The sequence below is a fragment of the Rhinoraja longicauda genome, chromosome 2, assembly GCF_053455715.1.
Source record: "Rhinoraja longicauda isolate Sanriku21f chromosome 2, sRhiLon1.1, whole genome shotgun sequence".
Taxonomy (NCBI): Eukaryota; Metazoa; Chordata; class Chondrichthyes; order Rajiformes; family Arhynchobatidae; genus Rhinoraja; species Rhinoraja longicauda.
This window is the reverse complement of record NC_135954.1, coordinates 42,784,023-42,804,499: the sequence shown is the minus strand read 5'-3', so window position 1 is coordinate 42,804,499 and position 20,477 is coordinate 42,784,023. Positions and strand designations below refer to the sequence as shown.

Here is a 20,477-nt window from a genome sequence, read left to right as displayed (position 1 = left end):
TAATTTGACGAGTAGTTTATTTTAGGAGCTATGTACTTATGAAACACTGCACCTCATGTACCAGAATGTATCAACTTGTACAATTCCATTTTCCATTTAACAAGCAACGTTTATATATAGATGAAAGTAGCTAATCCCAAAATGTACTTTTAAAGCCTCCATTGTGCAATAGGATTGCCAGATCATTCCCTGAACGTAATTATTTCACAATGAACCAATCTGAAATAAAATAGAACTTGGCAAGGAAATCTCATCACAGAATTCACTGCAATTTACAAACACAGAATTTTTCATAAACCTTGTGAAACATTACTGCAGCCAGCAACACTTGTCTCCTTTAGCATTTCTAATGAATCGGGTTACATTTGAAATAAAGTACAGCTCTCTAAATATTTTAAAGAAATACAAAGACAATCTCACAACGTTTTTATAATAGAATACCAATGCCCTCAATATATCGTCTTCCAAAACCTAAAGGCAATAGAATAATGATACTCCGGATTCTGGTCCATATGCAATGAAAGGCAGTGACTCCTAAAATCGCAACAGGTCTCCAGAATACGTTGAGTATCTGCTCCAGACACATTCTTTCTCACCAACTTCCTCAAACATTAGAAGGATAAATGTTAACCAGCCCAGCTAGCTCCCTAGCCTTCAGCTGTATTGCTCATTATTAAAGACTGTCAACTTTCAAAGGATGCAACTGAACCTCTTCCTCCGCCCATCTGAAAAAAACAACCCCTTATTATATCATATGTGGCTGTGGGGTAACTAGCTCCGAGACAGTGAAAGGACACCATGCATTGATTTGAATGTCAATTTGGATAGACACAAAAAGCTGGAGTAACTCAGCGGGTCAGGCAGCACCTCTGGAGAAAAGAAATAGGTGACGTTTCGGTTCGAGACCCTTCTTCACAACGCACGTCCTTGCTCGGTCACTCTCTGGACAACAACTTGCACTTTTTAAAAGATAGAAACATAGACAATAGGTGCAGGAGGAGGCCATTTGGCCCGTTCACTGTGATCATGACTGGTCGTGTCTCTCTCTGAAGCCTCCACACGCGGTCTCTCCTCCCTCCCCGTGTCTGAGCCTCCCTCACTCCCGCTTACCTGCCGAGCACTTTGCCCACCAGCGCGTAGTAGTTGCTGAAGCTGTCGTGGCAGATTCTGGTCTGGATGTCAGACACCAGCCCACTCCGTGGCTGGGTCATGGTGGCTGCGGTGACCGAGCCAAGGTGAGCGAGTCGAGAGACGGCGGACACAAGTAGCGCTCTGCACTGCCTCCCCTCCACTGCCGGCTCCCCTTAGCCTAAGCACAGACACAAGTAACACACTGCACTGCCTCCACTCCACTCCACTGCCTCCACTCCACTGCCTCCCCTCCACTGTCAGCTCTCCTCAGCACAGACACAAGTAACACACTCCACTGCCTCCACTCCACTGCCTCCCCTCCACTGCCAGCTCTCCTCAGCACAGACACAAGTAACACACTCCACTGCCTCCACTCCACTGCCTCCCCTCCACTGCCAGCTCTCCTCAGCACAGACACAAGTAATACACTGCACTGCCTCCCCTCCACTGCCTCCCCTCCACTGCCTCCCCTCCACTGCCTCCCCTCCACTGCCGGCTCCCCTCAGCAGACACAAGTAGCGCTCTGCACTGCCTCCCCTCCACTGCCGGCTCCCCTTAGCCTAAGCACAGACACAAGTAACACACGGCACTGCCTCCACTCCACTGCCTCCCCTCCACTGCCAGCTCTCCTCAGCACAGACACAAGTAACACACTCCACTGCCTCCACTCCCTCCCCTCCACTGCCTCCCCTCCACTGCCAGCTCTCCTCAACACAGACACAAGTAGCGCTCTGCACTGCCTCCGCTCCACTGCCGGCTCCCCTCAGCACAGACACAAGTAGCGCTCTGCACTGCCTCTACACAGACACAAGTAGTGCTCTGCCTCCTGTACTGCCCACTCTCCCCAGTAGCACAGACACGAACAGCACTCCACCGTCTCTCCGCAGCAGCACACACACTCACATGCACCGCTCTGCCCACAGACACACATACACCCCTCTGCCTCCTCCACCGCCGGCTCTCCCCTGCAGCCCCAGTACAAACCCTCCCCCAGCTACCGTCGCCCTAGAGACAACGCGGCCCAATGCTGCCACTTAAAACGGCAATGACACAACGCTATTAAAGAGGCAATGCGGGAGCCTTTCGCATGAAGACCACTAATTCATGCGGTTTAATTTTACCCTTTTATAATTTCTACCAGCTTTTTGGAAATAATTCTATTACACCAATAAAAAAATATACGGGCATGCATGAAGGAGGAGACATGAAAATAGGACAGGGAGACAACAATTGCAGAGAAAACGTATTTCTGTAGAGACTTTCACAGTTCAGCATTCGAAATGTGTTTCAGCCAATTTTGTTTGCTAATGGAGACATTGTTACAATGCAACATCTAAATAATGCAGTCCGTTCTCACTAAAAAAGGATACAATAGGGCCTTAAATATTACGTTCACAGACGAAGATGTCTAATTAGTATTTTGCAATTGCCTTCACAAGGACGAGGATGATACTGACATTGTAGTTCAGTATGAAACATTAGCTGAGATACACATGCTAAAACAGGTTTTTTTTTCGTACATAAGAAGGAGCCGGTGCAATCGATTAATAAACATGTGGCTAGAAAACGAAACAATGATGTTTAACTTTTTACAGGTCCCTGTACGACGTACCGGCGTGTACCGTCACTAAAAATATACACCAGTAAAAAGAGATGTGTTAAGAGATTTATCTTTCTTGAAAATAGATAAATCATTAGGCCCAGATGAAAGCTGCTGACATTGAGCTTTTCCCCCCAAAATGCAGGGGTAAACCAAAAGATTGAGCCCCAAATACACTGGAAATTGCAGGTGCTGGAATTTTGAGCCAAAAACAAAAAGGCTGGAGAACTTTGTGGGCCAAGCAGCATCTGTGGGGGGAATGGAGATAGAAGTTTCAGTCAGGAATCATCCCCCACACACACATCCCAGCGCAAGGGAGAAAGCAAGTGAGGAGGCATGACAGTGAGAGGGAGATAAGTGTGAACAGCTGATATTATTAATGAATGAACAGAAATGAGAGTGCAAGACACCTGCAATTGTTGCAAGGACATGATATCTAGAGGCAGAAATTGTCATGTTTATACATGTACTTGGATGTGTTCTTGCTTTGAACCAATCATTGGATGGTGAGATTAGAGTGGAGAGTTATTTTTTGACTGGCATAGACCCAATGGGGTTGAATGGTCTGCTTTGAAGTTGTATGTTTTGTCTCATCATCTAATTCTAATGTACTAAAGACCAGTTCTGTTTTGTATCTGTGGATTGAAGGGCAGGAAGAAGTTAGTAAACAGAAGAGACAGTTGAGTTTTTTCTCCAAGGTAGCACCGCAGGATCTTTTGCATTCCTCTCAGTGTTTGTTCACAGATCTGTAAAGAAAACAGGACAAGTCATTAAGGGGTTTAAAAGGCGTGAGAAATGTCTCCTACAACACTGCAACACAGCCTCAGTACTATAACTGAAACATCACCCTAAATTCTTTATGCTCTCTTCTCTAGAGTTGGCAAAACTCTTACAAAGTTGATTTCAGAACTATTAGTTTATACTTAGAATCATAGAGTCATGCAGCGTGGAAACAGGCCCATTGGCCATCTTGTCCACGCCGACCAACATGCCAAAGCTATACTATTCTCATCGAAGATAGACACAAAATGCTGGAGTAATTCAGCGGGTTAGGCAGCATCTCTGTAGAAAAGAAATCGGTGGCGTTTCGGGTCGAGACCCTTCTTCACACCCAAAAGGGTCTCAACCCGAAACATCACCGATTTGTTTCTCCAGAAATGCTGCCTGACACGCTGAATTACTCCAGCATTTTCTGCTATCTTCGATGTAAATCAGCATCTGCAGTTTCTTCCTACACATTTCCAGTACACTTTTCTCACCTGCCTGCGTTTGTGCATATCCCTCCAAACCTATCATATCCATGTACTTGTTCAAATGTTTTTTAAATGTAAAAATATTAAAATAACCTGAATAGGCTGGGATTATTTTCTCAATAAAAAAGATTGGGATAACAGCCTGTTTGCAGTCGATGAGCAAAAAGGAAAATAACCCCACTAAGTCTGTCAGTCTAATATTACTGGTGGAGAAACATTTGGAGACAATAATTGGCTTAAAATTAGCTGGTTCTTGGAAAAGTATGGTACAATAAATTAGAGCCATCATGAATTTGTAAAAGACAAATTATGTTTGTATAATTGTATTAAATTCTTTGAAGTAAAGGATTTATGAATGCAGTGCTATTGAAGTTATGAATGTGTGCTTGTAACTGGCATGTGCTGACTAATAACATAATAGCCTTGATAGGGATCACAATGGAAGCCTTGGCAAATCAATTTTTTTTGCTGAGGTGACTCTAGATTAAGAACGTGGTGTTTACCAACACGACAATGCACTTTGCTAGACTGTATAGTCACGTATAAAATCATGAGAGGAATAGATCAGGTAGATGTACAGAGTCTCTTACCCAGAGTAGGTGAATCGAGGATCAGAGAACATAGGTTTAATGAAGGGGAAAAGATTTAACAGGAATCTGATGGGTAACTTTTTCACACAAAGTGTGGTGGGTGTATGGAACAACCTGCCAGAGGAGGCAGTTGAGGCTGGGTCTATTCCAAAGTTTAAGAAACAAGTTAGACAGATACACGGATAGGACAGATTTGGAGGGATATGGACCAAGAACGCAGGCAGGTGGGACTAGTGTAGCTGGGACATGTTGGCCGGTGTGGGCAAGTTGGGCCGAAGGGCCTGTTTCCACACTGTATCACGCTATGACTCAACTATCATTTATTGACCTTTGCAACCAGTTGATTTTTTTTTTGTAATGGGCAGAATGCAATTGAATGCATTTTGTTTGGTTTTGTAATTACTGAAGACGACTTGTTTGAAACATAAGAAAGATACTTTCCTGTATTATGTAAATCATTAAATTTGGATATCATAACTTCATAGAAGAACATTGACACATCACTCATTCTTATGTTCTTTTTTCTGATCTCATCTGCAGAAAATAAATTCTTAAATTTACAAAAAAATGTACAGTGTGGAAAGATTAAAAAAATAAGAATATCAAGATTGAGGTGATCTAAAAAAATCTGATCAATTTTAGATATCACTATTAATAGCTTTTCCTATTTTCTTAATTCTCTGTGTTCCTGTATAAAAATAATAAATTGATTCTTCAGATCCTGGTTTAAACTATTTGTTTCAGAATGAATTGTTGGAAGAAAGAACAAGAAAATATTAGATAGAATGGTACGGCACAGGAGCAGGCCCTTCAGCCCACAATGCCTACGTCAAACATGATGCCAAGACCAAATCTTATCTGCCTGCACATAATCTATATCCTTCCATCCCCTGCACATCTATATGCCTGTCTAAAAATCTCTTAAATGCCACTATCTTTTCGGCTCAGCCACCATCCCCTGCAAAGCATTCCAGGCACATTTGTGTACAGATATTGCCCCACACATCTCCTTTAAACATTGCCCTTTCACCTTAAAGCTCTGCCATCTGGTAGTTGATTTTTCTATCCTGGGGAAAAAGTTCTGACTGTCTACCTGATCTATGCACTCAAAAATTTTAAATACTTCTATCAGGTCCCCTTCCACATCTGACGTTCCAGAGCACATCCTTGCTCTGAACTGATAACATTTATGCCAGGAAATGAGTACCATCAAAGCTTAGGATAGACCACTGCACGTTGAAACAAAGTCATATAACAGAGAGACAGGCCCGAGGGAACACCATGTCCATGCCGATCATTGGGTGGTCATCCACATTAATCCCATTTACCAGCACTTGATCTGGTGCATTCTATGCCCTGGCAATTAAAGTGCTCACCCAGATACTTTATTAATGTTGTGGGAGTACCTATCTTCACCACATACTCAGGTAATGTGTTCCACAAACAAATTACCCTCTAGGAGATTATTTTTCCCTCACAGCATCTCTAATTCTCTTCATCAGAAAACAGGACCGTTTATCTTGGTGCAATAACAATATTAAACATGTGGCCTTCCTACTGCAGCTAATTTATAAAAACACACATCATTTTTCAGAAACATTACAGCATAACTCTAGTTCTAAAACAACAATTTTCAAGTTAAATGTGCAATGGTCCTTAATCACCCTTGCATGTCGATATCTAACATTGACAACTGCCGTCTTTCAGGCTACGATTAGGACAATTTATGGAGGAACTGCATAACAAGAAGACCATAAATATTGTGGCATAACAAATTAGTTTTATTGACATTCTTATACAGCAGCATGATTGTACAGGAAGTGCAGCCTGAGTATCATGTGACTTTCAAACCAGCCAATCAGCTAATTAATATGTACTTGTCTGACAGTGAAGTTCCTTAAAATATTCCACAAATCAAAGATTGATCCTCTGTGAATTTGCAATTGAATGTGATTACAATCAATGATTCTTACACGTCAATTTGTGAAGATGTGTTGATGAGGTTATATTAGTTGCCTTTAACATAAGTGGCCCTTCCAAGAAAAAAAAAATGGCTTTAATTGCATGAGATTGTCTATAGTCCATTTGTTTAGGAGAAATGTTTATTTACAAAAATTAACAAAAAATGAATCCAAGCAGGAAAGTAGTTACAATGGTTCAACATCAATGTCTTGTTCCTTTCTTGATCAGTTCAGAGATCAAGAGATGTCCGTAATACTGTACATTTGAGGCATCTTCTTCGCACATGCTCATGTTGTGCTTCTCATGTTGTAAAACAAAGATGCTCTTGTTCACTGCAGTAGTGCGACCCGTCATGAGAAGTGAGCACTTCTGTTACTCAAGACCAAAGGTGCTGGTTTCTTCCACAGCTGTGAGCAGCTTTTCATACAGCATAGAATATGATGGGTAAGGAGGGAGATCCAAGCGGTTGAAACATGTGTGTGCCCTGCAAAAGCACAGAAGAAAAATTAACAATACTAACATAATCTTACTTTTCTGCTAGCAGTAAGTTCCAGGGACAATGGAAGCCGGGTCCTGTTTCTCCCAGTTGTGTTGTGATATCATTGCCAGGTACTGAACTACGTGTTCATAAGTTCTAGGTGCAGAATTAGGTATCACGGCTACTCTGCCATTCAATTATGGCTGATCTATCTTTCTCTCTCAACCCCAATCTCCTGCCTTGTCACCATAACCCTGACCCTTTACTAATCAAGAATCTGTCAATCTCCACCTTAAAAATCTCCATTGACTTGGCCTTCACAGCCGTCTGTGGCAATGAATTCCACAGATTCACTACCATCTCACTAAAGAAATTCCTCCTCATCATCTTTCTAAAGATACATCCTTTTATTCTGTGATGTGATTAGATGTGTTGTGTCACTTAGCTGAGGAAACCCAGGACAGAAGAACAAAGACCCTGTCCACAGTTTGTAAGACAATAGACAATAGACAATAGGTGCAGGAGTAGGCCATTCAGCCCTTCGAGCCAGCACTGCCATTCAATGCGATCATGGCTGATCACTCTCAATCAGTACCCCGTTCCTGCCTTCTCCCCATACCCCCTCACTCCGCTATCCTTAAGAGCTCTATCCAGCTCTCTCTTGAAAGCATCCAACGAACTGGCCTCCACTGCCTTCTGAGGCAGAGAATTCCACACCTTCACCACTCTCTGACTGAAAAAGTTCTTCCTCATCTCCGTTCTAAATGGCCTACCCCTTATTCTTAAACTGTGGCCCCTACAAAGAAATGTAAGGCATGTAATGTCGGGATGGATGCTATAGTCGAAGTGAGGAATATTTTAAAATGTTCTCTACTATGCCAGGGTTTAGGGGTGTAGTTTCAGGAAGAATATTTGACTACATCTATTGCTTGTGGAGTGACTTTACAACCATATACGGCAGATAGGCATTACAGATGACCAATCTTGACTGACGTCAATTTGAAGATAGACCTAAAATGCTGGAGTAACTCAGCAGGACAGGCAGCTTCTCTGGAGAGAAGGAATGGGTGACATTTCGGGTCAAGACCCTCTTTCAGACCCGAAAAGTCACCCATTCCTTCTGTCCAGAGATGCTGCCTGTCCTGCTGATTTACTCCAGCAATGTGTGCCTATCTTTGGTTTAAACCAGCATCTGCAGTTCCTTCCTACACTGACATCAATTTGTTCCTTATAAACCATCTAGCCTCCCGTTGATTCAAACATTTTCAGCAAGGTCTGACAAAGAGGGCACACTCAGACACAATCTTAGTGTCATGACTCCAGAATTTCAGCCTATGGATCTTTGAGCTTTTTTGTGAAATACAGTTCCCTAAGTTTTTCACCCCAACGCAATTATGGCACTTTGGCGTTATTGGTGAATACAATGTTTTGAAAATGATCACAGTTTTTGTCCTTGTTTATGGCTTCAATCATTTGCTGTTATTGTTCTACACTTGTTTTTTTCCCACACCTTTAAGCTTTACTTCTTGCTGGAGGTTCCAATCCATACTTTCTGGGTACCATCCAAGTAAACTTTGTTTCATATAAGCTATCTCAAGCAGGGTTGGAACATTTGTCCTTGGCTCGTGTCCTGAATGCACGAAGCAGCAATGTATGCACATTGCACTCTGCTTCAAAAATTCAATTTCATTGATTGTAATCAATGGCACATCAGCAGATTTATGATGAGGACTGATGGCAATGTCTTTTGTTGTTCAGTGTATAATTGTGGGAAATGAGATTAATCTGAGACTAAATATCGGGCAAGCAGTCACAGAACAAAGAACAATGGAAGCATTGAGACAATCAATAGAAAGGTAGAACTGGTTGACGTTTGTTGTAGGGGTGAAGGCAAACCTGAATATGTGTGTGTGTGTTTGTGAGTGTGTCTGAGGAAACAGAAGCATGGCAGACTTCTCAGCTAACATTGAAGTGACGTAAACCAGAAAGGGTGCAAAGCTGATTTACTGTGGAAGACAAAGGCGATAATTTTTCTCCAGGAATCTGCCCGAAGAAATACCAGGAGAAAAATGAGACAGAGATGCCTATTAACTATCCCACCGTGTTACTCCAGTATTTGATGTCTACCTTGTGCCTATTGCTAAATTCACATATAACAGGGATTATCTTTCTCTTTCACTGAGAATCGACTTGTATCTTTGCCCAGTCACATTCCAATATGACAGAAAATTGATATTTTAGTGAGAGGCATTTTCTTCACATTTCATCTTGTGGGTGATGACAAAAAAGATAATCTACAAAGAAATGAGCACCTTCTGGCAGTGGGTACCATCACCAAAGGCCTGAAGAGAATAACAAAATCCTGAAGGAAAGTTTTAAAATGTTGATACACCAAAAAATGGAACTATTGGCTCACGTTGTGATTAGACTTGCCACAAAAAGCCTGGTGGGGTCAAAGACCCTGTTTTTGTGTTAGAATCTTTTAGTTTTGTTTAACATTCCTTATTAAGTTTACTTTTGCAGACTAGCCACTGAGTTTCCACTTTGGTTTCCGCGCATTATGTAGCTTTGGGAAGAAGGGTATGCTAAACAGTCACTGCAGGTAACCTTTAATCAAATGCTTATAGAAACTCATGCCTCACTGTCTACAGATACTTCATGACATCCATGAAATACTCAGGGGGCTGCCATTCCCAAAACAGTAGCTCCATTAACTAACAGCTGCAGACCAAGCTGACAAATGAGACCTTCATCTGACTACGACCTCAGCATTCAACTAACAGAGCCCAGGCATAACGGTCCCCGTTTAGCCACTCAGTGCCTCATGACATTGCCAGTTATGGCTCAGGCGGTAATATTCTTGCATCTGAGTCAGACATCAGTTTTCAAATCCCACTGCAGGGATAAAAGATCTGCACAATAATCCAGATTGATACACCAGTCCAGTTCTGAATTCTTGGCTACACAAGTTATTTTGATTTATTTCGCAGTGGGAAATGGAACTATTATACCACAAAGAAGCCCAGAGTCTAGCAAATAGGAAGGATTCATTGAAATTAAGATATAAACGGAGGCATCAAATGAGATCAGAATTTAAAATTTGAAGAGAAAACCTTGAAGACTAATTAGCACACCACTCCTTCTGACTGCACTAAAATCTCAAACATCTTGGGTTTGCCTTTTTGTACCTTCTCATAGTTTCGGGATAAAAGCTTTTTCCCAGAGTTCGATAAATCATGCAGGATATAGATAATTTTGATCAGCACACAACTGTAAAGTAATTTCTGTGTTTCACTTATTATTTCACTAAGAGTAAGGTGAAACATGAATCTTTCCTTATATCTATTCAGCCTCTATTTTATTCGTGAAAATCCAAGAAATATTGTTCTGTCTGCTTCCTCCCTTGAAGTTAAGACCAGTGCAAAGGTATTGTAAACTTTAGCCCAGGTATCACACATGGATCTACATTATTTGGCTTGTTTAGTCAGGCAGCTTCTGTATGTAGATGGAATATAAAGCATACCAATTTAGATAAGTCAGGGAGGAATTGTTTGGGCTATAATCGTTTCATAAAAGTTACCAATTACCTTACAATGTTTTAACAGTGCTACCTTATCCAGTGCATTTTGTTTTGGTGGTACAATTTTGTGGTTAATATCTATTCCTCATACAACGTTACTGCAAATAGCAAAATGACTGGTTGTGATAACATCTTGTTTGTGGGTGTGTGAAAATTGCCAATTTTGTTTCATACTTTAAGCTATTGACACAATGATTACATTTCTGGGTTACATAACATAAGAAATTTTAAAATGACCACGTGCCTCTTAACACCATTCGATAAAATTTTGATGGCTCTGATCTTTGAGCTCAATTATATTTTCTTATCTGATCTCCAGAAACCTTTATTCCCCGATGATCCAAAATATCTACATTGGCCTTGAATATATATGTAATGACTTTGAGGTAGAGAATAATAAAGATTCACTTCCTGTTTGCACGTAAAAGGACATCTAGTAAGTGGAAGGCTTTTAAAACGTGAGGTAGGGAGAGTTCTGGGCCAGCATCCTCCATGTCAGAGTAAAGAGCATGGCTGGCAGGTATATGGGACCTGGGATGACAAGAGGAATAAAGGCTCTCTTCAAGAAAAAAACGAGGCATTTATCAGGTCTAGGCAGCTAGGGTCAAATTAATCCTTTCAGGAGTGTAGGGGGCGTGATAGTACACTGACAGTAAGAGATAAATCAGAAGTGCAAAAAGGGGACATGAGATAGCTTTGACAAATAAGGAAAAGAGATTCTACAAGTATATTAAGGGCAAAAGAATAAAGAGGGAGAGAATAGGGCCAACATGTCGAGTCACAGGAAATAGGTGCAGTAACTAAGAGTCAACGTGTGGAGCCACAGGAGATTGGCGCAGTGTTGAATGAAATGTAGAATTGTTACAGCAGGTAATTAAGAAGACAAGTTGGCTTCTCTGGAAGGTTAGATCCCATGAGATCCATGGAGGGAGCCGAATGGATGGAAAATTGGCTTTATGGAAGAAAGCAAAGGATGATGTTGGAAGGTTGCTTTTCGGACTGGAGGCCTGTGACTAGTGGTGTGCTTCAGTGTTCAGCCCATTGCTGTTTGTCATCTATTTCAATGATTTATATGATAATGTACATGGCATGATTAGCAAGTTTGCAGATAACACAAAAATGGATGGTATTGCAGATAGTGAAGATGGTTATCAAAATTACAACAGGATCTGAATCGGTTGGGCAGGTGGGCTGCGGAATGGTTGATGGAGTTCAAATGAGAGGTGTTGCATTATGGGAAGACTTACATGGGCAGGGCCTACACAGTGAATGGTAGGGCTCTGGGGAGTGTTGTACAGGTTGTAGAGCAGAGGGATTTAGGAGTGCAGGTACATTGTTCGTTGAAAATGGCATCACAGGTAAATAGGGTGGTTAAAATTTTGGCACATTGTTTTTCATCAGTCAGAGTATTGAGTATTTGGGTGGTCATGTTACAGTTATATAAGACGTTGGTGAGGCCACATCTAGAGTATTGTGTTCAGTTCTGGGCACCATGTTATAGGAAGGATGTTGTCAAGCTGGAAAGTGTACAGAGAAGATTTACGAGGATGTTGCCAGGACTCGAGGGCCTGAGCTATAGGGAGAGGTTAAGCAGGCTAGGACTATTCCTTGGAGCACAGGAGGATGAGGGGTGATCTTAGCGAGGTGTACAAAATCATGAGAGGAATAGATTGGGTAGACACACAGTGTCTCTTGCCCACCGTAGGGGAATCGAGAACCAAAGGATGTAGGTTTAAGATGAGGGGGGAAAGATTTAATAGGAACCTGAGGGGTAACTTTTTCACACAAAGGGTGATAGGTGTATGGAACGAGCTGATGGAGGTAGTTGAGGCAGGTACCATCGCAATGTTTAAGCAACATTTAAATAGGTTCATGGATAAGACAGTTTAGGATATGAGCCAAATGCAGGCAAGAGGGACTCATGTAGATGAGAGATGTTGACCAGTGTGGGCAAGTTGTGCTGAAGGCCTGTTTCCGTGCAGTAAGACTTTATGACTCAATGACTCTAAATGAACACCTATGTCAGGATGCTATTCACTGACTATAGCTCAGCCTTCAACACCATAATACCAAATAAGCTAAGCACTAAGCTTCAGGAATTTGACTTGGAGCCAGCATCTGCAAATGGTATCTGGGCTTCCTGACCGACAGAACCTCAGTTGATTCGAATTGGTAATAAGATTTCCTCCACCCTGACTCTCAACAATGGTGTTCCTCAGAGTTGTTTGCCTAATCTCCTGCATAATTGTGTGGTCAAGTATAATTCAATATTTATGTTTGCTGATGACACCACTTTTGGCAGCCGGCTCCATAACAAGGTGAGATGAAGTACAGAAAGAGATCAGGAATCGTGAACCATGGTGCTGGACAAGAAGAAAAAGTTGGTTATAGAATCATACAGCACAGAAGCAGGTCCTTCAGCCCAACTTGTCCATGGCAACCAAGATGCCCCATCTATACGTCCCACCTGTTCACATTTGGCCCATATCCCTCTAAACAATAGACAATAGACAATAGACAATAGGTGCAGGAGTAGGCCATTCAGCCCTTCGAGCCAGCACCGCCATTCAATGCGATCATGGCTGATCACTCTCAATCAGTACCCCGTTCCTGCCTTCTCCCCATACCCCCTCACTCCGCTATCCTTAAGAGCTCTATCCAGCTCTCTCTTGAAAGCATCCAACAAACTGGCCTCCACTGCCTTCTGAGGCAGAGAATTCCACACCTTCACCACTCTCTGACTGAAAAAGTTCTTCCTCATCTCCGTTCTAAATGGCCTACCCCTTATTCTTAAACTGTGGCCCCTTGTGCTGGACTCCCCCAACATTGGGAACATGTTTCCTGCCTCTAATGTGTCCAATCCCCTAATTATCTTATATGTTTCAATAAGATCCCCCCTCATCCTTCTAAATTCCAGTGTATACAAGCCCAATCGCTCCAGCCTTTCAACATACGACAGTCCCGCCATTCCGGGAATTAACCTAGTGAACCTACGCTGCACGCCCTCCATAGCAAGAATATCCTTCCTCAAATTTGGAGACCAAAACTGCACACAGTACTCCAGGTGCGGTCTCACCAGGGCCCAGTACAACTGTAGAAGGACCTCTTTGCTCCTATACTCAACTCCTCTTGTTACGAAGGCCAACATTCCATTGGCTTTCTTCACTGCCTGCTGTACCTGCTGAACCTTTCCTGTCCATGCACATCTGGCAGCTCATTCCATATACCCACCACCCTCCAAGTGAAAACATTGTCCCTCAGATTATAATTAAATCTTTCCCTACTAACATTAAATCTTGTCCTCTGGTTCTTGATTCCCCTACTCTGGGGTAAAAGTCTCTGTGCACTTACTCTATCAATTCACCATATGATTTTATACACATTATAATCACACCATTAGATCACACCTTAGCCTCCTGTTATTTTGCACTCGGCATTGTATTTATTTTGGTAAATTAAAACCTGCATTCAAAGAATTCGGACCAAGTGCAAAGCAGCTTTGACCTATTAAACAGAATTGCCATTACTGTATTATATTATTTACTCTGTGAGCTTCATGTGAACAAGGAATTTCATTGCGCCAGACTTGACTTGACTAGGAGGCAGTCTGGCGCCCAGAAAGGTCCTATAAAATGGCGTCCCTTCTTTCTACTCACTAAGATGATATTCCCTCAGGGGTAAAAATATATATCATGCATCAACGCAACATCTCTTCCCAACATATCAAATGGCATCAGTGGTGGATTGAAATCAAACAGTGCCTCTGGTAACTTTCACAGTTAGTGACAGAACTGAGCATTTGGGATTATGTCTACAAACTAAATACCAACAGGAGATAGCCTCCCTTGTGAACTGCAGATGGCACTGGCAATTCTCTTCAATATGTCAAAGCTGGTATGCACTTGGTCCTAATTCCTTGAATAAAGGGCTTAATTTTAATGGATGCCAGATCCCTTTTCCCCCCAGCCTGTCTAAATTCCTCTTTCTCCTTCAAATCCACAATACCCTTTGCCAGTCCATTGGAATGTCCTTGCTTAGTACTGTGGTCAGTGGAAGCACCGAGGAGCCAGCTGTTACCAGCAGCTGCGCTATGGGAAAATGTTTCCTTCAAAGAAAAATCTGCTGCTTCTAAAATGCACAGATAATAGTGGCAAACAGGAATATAAGATTATGCCAAAATATTGATGCTACCAAAGTTATTTCAACTGTCAAACACATCTTTAAGAAGAGAAGTTCAGAAAAAATAAATTCATGTGGGTAAGAAGTCTCCGAGCACAATTGGAGAATTATTTTCGTTGATTATATTCCATGTAGAAAGGGAGTGAGTAAATTGAATAGAATGTTTAAAACAGAGAATAGATTTGATTGGACAAGTAAAGACTTTTGTCTCTGATAGTGAAATCCAGAAAATCAGGAGAAGTTCTTTGAATTTGAAGGAAACTTGCTAAAAGTTAATCTCGCGGTGAACATCACTGATTCAGAATTTAAATATGAAATAAGTACGTGAAAAGTTAAGATAATAAAAAACACACAAAGGTTGAGCAATCAATCCTGAAAGGCCTCCTTCTCTTCCTAGCATTTTAAAAATTAAATTAGAAAAAGTTTATTTTGGATCCTTTTCTTAAACTACTCCGTCCTACAGCTTAGAGAATGTGATTGAAGATTCATACCGCAAGATAAACAGTAATAGGAAGAGAGAAACAATACGTTGCCATGCCAACAAAGCACATGCCAGGAGACTGACACATATGGTTCAGAATTGAGACAAAAACCACAAAAATGAGGCATAGCCTAGAGGAATGGGTCAGAACTAGTCGTACAACACAATTCAGGACCGCAGGATGCACTGGCAAAGGGAGGAGTCAGATTGATCAGGTCAGATCACCTGGGGATAACACCTCGCTCGCACTGCTGCTATCTTTCCACCCACTATTTGGTACTTAAACACCAACTCATTCCATGATATGGACAGATCAGATTTAGAAGAGAAATCATGCCTTGCATTGAAGACCACAAAGAGCAAGCCAGCAACTGTTATGAAATATTTGCATGAAACTGTGTTCGAGATGCGTTATCAAACTTGTAAACTCTTTTTGCGGATCCAAATTGAGATACATTTAGTAACTGAGGCAGAATTTCTGCCGTCTATCCCTCTCTAATTTCGGAATTACCTAGTTAACATTCCAAATGTACCTCTTATTCACACTGTGGCACGACTATTGGGAGATGTCACTGGAAAAGTTGAAAGTTCTTGTGAGGTAGATTTGGCAGAAGAGAAAATTATTACTCAACAGAGTGTTGCATTATCAATGCTTTGCCTAAAAGGACGATGGAAACAGTTTTAATAACAGTGTTCCAATAGGGAATGCACATCTACTTAGAAATAGATGGAGGGTCGTGAAGAAGATTAATGTAATGTGGATAATTAAATGCTTTGAAGGCACTGGCTCAGGCTTGAGCTGTTGGCTATTATCATCATAGGCTAGATGATTTTATAATTTGAAGAACGAGATTATCAAAGGTTATGTTCATTGTTACCCCAGGCAACCATGTTTTGGCACACTGACATCTGTTCAATGGCTCAATATTATAATCTGGTTTAGTAGGTTGCAGAATATCTGTCTACTACATTGGATATGGATGTATAAAAGCAGGAGTAAACCCTTCAGTCCTTACAGTCTTGGTGCTTCTAAGGTGGATACTTCTCCCTATGCATTGCGTATCACCTGGTCAAGAGAGCTTTATGTGCAATGCCCCCCAGCTGTGATGGGTACAATGCTGAAGGGCCATCATTGAAGTTGAGCAATAGTCCAGAGGATTTAAATTGTGACCAAAGTTTAGACCTAAAGGGGGGAGTTGATCCAATGGACGTTTCATTTGTGCTGACATGGAAAAGGAGGGAGAGAAGGGGTGGGGGGGGAGAGAGAGGGGGGGGGGAGAGAGGAGGGGAGAGAGAGGGGGGGGGGAGAGAGAGGGGGGAGAGAGAGGGGGGGGGGGAGAGAGAGGGGGGGAGGGGAGAGAGGAGGGGAGAGAGAGGGGGGGGGAGAGAGAGGGGGGAGAGAGAGGGGGGGGGGGGAGAGAGAGGGGGGGAGGGGAGAGAGAGAGAGAGAGAGAGAGAGAGAGACAGATAGACAGAGAGAGATGTTTTTGATCTTCTGTAGCTTTTGATGTCAATAGAGCTAAATCATTCACTGTATTATCATAAAATAAAGGGCTCAATGTCCGAGTTTTATCCCAAGAAGCCTTCAAACATGTTAGACACAGGAGTTGTTGATTTATATATTAGCATTTCATGTCAAAATGGGGTAAGCTTGTTCAACAACAAAAGGCTGGTCTTGATCTGCCTTTGTATCTGAAATAGTATTTAAGTATAGTGTACTCGATTGTAACTCCTGAAATTGTCTTTAATCACGAGAAAGATGGTTGAAAATTATAATGATGTAACATTAAAATCTATCAAACAATGACACAGACACCAACCAGAAAAGGAGCTGAGCATTGAGATGCTCTCTGCGTTGGGCAACGTTGGGCAACAGGGGAGGGGTTGGGCAACAGGGGAGGGGTTGGGCAACAGGGGAGGGGTTGGGCAACAGGGGAGGGACATTGCAAAGCTTAGTCTTCGAGAGAAAAGTGGTGTTTATTTTATTTATGTTAGTAGAGTTTGTAGCTAAGATCCTGTAAGACCTGTCTGCTACACAGGCACTGCAGTTAGACAAAGGTGGCTTGGTCAATCATTGTAAGTTGGTAAATTTCACCCCTGGGATGGTCATTTCACCCCCCACGCCCCACTCCTTCCCCACACACGGCTGATACACACATTTCACCTGAGAATATAGAAGGATGGAGATAAAGCGAATGATATTCTGCATTCAGGTTTCACTTTATAAAGATTGTAATCTCTGAACCTCAAGAAAAGTATTTCATCGCAAAATATGAAACAATATTGATTGATTAAATTGAATTAAAAAGATTGAAAAATAAACATGGAAACAGGACCTTCAGCCCATGAAATTCATGCCAACCATCAATCACTGTTGGCTAGTTCTATGTTATCCCACATTCACATCAACTCCCTACACACTAGGGGCAATTTAGGAAGGCCAATTAACTTATAAACTGACACACCATTGGGATGTGGGAGGAAACCGGAGCATCCGGTGGTCACAGGGAGAATATGCAAACTGCAAAGACAGCATCCGAGGTCACCCTTGCACTGAGGAAGCAGCTCCATCAAATGGACCACTGAGCCGCTCTTCATTTGGTCATTTACGAGAAAAGCTAAGTCAGGACTTCTGATTCAATTACTGAGCTATTGCCAATACAGTTACTGCCAAGAGCCACGCAGAGTGATAACAGCTGGCAAGGGTGAGGAGGGTTTGGACGAGCAGGTGATAAAGTATATCACCAGTATATTATCGCTGAAGGAGAGGATAGCTTTAGATTATCTTGAAAAGGAGTGGTCCATTGCAGGTGGTTGGATCATGAATACAGGGGCCCATGTTTACGTCTCTACAGGGAAAAATGAACTGGTCTTTGGGATGTGCAATGAAGAGGAAAAGACAGAGCAATGGGAGGAGGAGATAGCTGTGGAAGTTGAGTGATCAGGGGAAAATAGTGGATGGACTCAGGAATGAGTACTATTCCAGGAAAAGGTTGGAGGAAGTGTACGAGAATGACAGAAAAGTGGGACATCAGGAGACAATTTCTTGTGTGGTCTTTTTGTGATATAGACAGTGGAACATAGAACAGCACAGCCAAAGAACAGGCCCTTCAGTTTACAATGTCCATGCCAAACAGAATGCCAAGTTAAACTAATCTCCTCTGCCTTCATGTAACCCACATCTCTCCATTTCTTGCCTATCCATGTGCAGATCTAAAAAGCCTGTTAATCGCCACTATTGTATCTGTCCCCATCTTCACCCCTGGCAATGCATTCCGGGCACCCACTGTAGAGGTCATTTTGTGTTTATTAGCTATCTTAGCATATTATTATATTATTTTGTATCCTGCTGTATTATTTTTGGACACCAGGGGGGTTGTCATGAGATAATACTAGGTTTACGGTATATGGACTGGGAGGATCCATGGGAGGAGTCAGATTATGAGTATATTTCACCCAGCACTGAATTGGGTGAATTCACTGGGTAATGCTTCAGTTACGTTAGGAGCCTGCTAAGGTTTTAGCAAGTTAATAACCGGATATGAAGGAGTTACGGTGAGATACTAAGTTCTTACCAAACAAGTTACCGATGGGAGAAATACTAATCTGTTTTGGATTGCTACTTCAATAAACGACTAACTAAACTGCAACATCGTGAAGATCTCTCTGTTGTTCTTATTTGCCTCAAAACACATCGCTCCCCTCCTTCATCAACGGTAAGCTTTGGAACTTTATTGGGAAGACTAAAGTTGCCGATACACCCACCATTTTTCTATGTAAAAAACGTGCTCCATACATTTCCTTTAAATGTTGCCCCTCTCACCTTAAAGTTACGCCCTCTAGTCTTTAACCTTCCCACCCTGGGAAAAAAGGTCTGACGGTCGTCAGCCTCTGATGCTCCAGAGAAAACAATCTCAATTTGTCCATCCTCACCTAATAGATAATACCCAATAATCTGGACAGCCTTATGTTAAACCTCTTCTGCACCCACTCCAGAATCTCCACATTCTTACAGGAACAGAGCAACTAGAAATGCACATAATACTCCACATGTGATCTAACCAAAGTCCTATAAAACTGCAACATGACTCCTGACTCTTATACTCAATGTCCTGATCAATGAAAGTAAGCATGCCAAATGCCTTCCTTCCCATTCTATCTACTTGTGTTGCAACTTTCAGGAGCTATGAGTTTGGATGATCAGCCATGATCATATTGAATGGCGGTACTGGCTCAAAGGGCCAAATGGCCTACTCCTGCACCTATTTTCTATGTTTCTAACTTGGACCCCACGAACCTCTCTATACATTATATTTCTGCTTTCATATTTTATGCCTGGTAAACAAGGCAAAGCCTTTCATATATCCCTTGAAGACAGAAGCAGGTGAATTTATTATGGGGAACAAGGAAATGGCAGACGTTGAACAGGTACTTTGGATCTGTCTTCACTAAGGAAGACACAAACAATCTCCCAGATGTACTAGTGGCCAGAGGTCCTAGGGTAACAGAAGAACGGAAGGAAATTCACATTAGGCAGGAAATGGTGATGGATAGACTGATGGGACTAAAGGCTGATAAATCCCCAGGGCCTGATGGTCTGCATCCTAGGGTACTTAAGGAAGTGGCTCTAGAAATCGTGGACGCATTGGTGATCATTTTCCAATGTTCTAAAGATTCAGGATTAGTTTCTATGGATTGGAGGGTAGCTACTGTTATCCCACTTTTTAAGAAAGGAGCGAGAGAGAAAAAGGGAAATTATAGACCAGTTAGCCTGACATCAGTGGTGAGGAAAATGCTGGAGTTAATTATAAAAGAAGAAATTGCGGAACATTTGGATAGCAGTAACAGGATTGTTCCGAGTCAGCATGGATTTACGAAGGGGAAATCGTGCTTGACTAATCTTCTGGAATTTTTTGAGGATGTACTAGGAAAATGGACAAGGGAGAGCCAGTGGATGTAGTGTAACTGGACTTTCAGAAAGCCTTTGATAAGGTCCCACATAGGAGATTAGTGGGCAAAATTAGAGCACATGGTATTGGGGGTAGGGTACTGACATGGATAGAAAATTGGTTGGCAGACAGGAAACAAAGAGTTGGGATAAATGGGCCCCTTTCAGAATGGCATGCAGTGGCTAGCAAAGATACTAGAGGAACAAGAGGAACCACTCCGTTGAAATCGCCTATACTGAAATGTAGTACGCAAAGGAGCGGAACGTCCGCCATT

At 42.1% G+C, this 20,477-nt stretch overlaps 2 protein-coding genes across 7 annotated transcripts in view; both read right to left on the bottom strand.

The window, feature by feature from the left end:
* Positions 1-1,578, bottom strand: part of stk17a (serine/threonine kinase 17a) — a 64,250-nt gene extending 62,672 nt beyond the window's left edge. The window contains exon 1 of the mRNA XM_078418238.1: positions 1,111-1,578. Coding sequence (XP_078274364.1) covers positions 1,111-1,211 — 101 coding nt within the window. The 5' untranslated portion in view covers positions 1,212-1,578. The remainder of the gene's footprint in view (positions 1-1,110) is intronic.
* A 4,763-nt stretch (positions 1,579-6,341) lies between these two features.
* The window catches only part of LOC144604083 (E3 ubiquitin-protein ligase HECW1-like), a 316,240-nt gene continuing 302,104 nt past the window's right edge, over positions 6,342-20,477 (bottom strand). For all 6 annotated transcript variants that reach the window (XM_078418197.1, XM_078418215.1, XM_078418186.1 and 3 more), the window contains one exon: positions 6,342-7,020. In XM_078418197.1, coding sequence (XP_078274323.1) covers positions 6,909-7,020 — 112 coding nt within the window. In that variant the 3' untranslated portion in view covers positions 6,342-6,908. The remainder of the gene's footprint in view (positions 7,021-20,477) is intronic.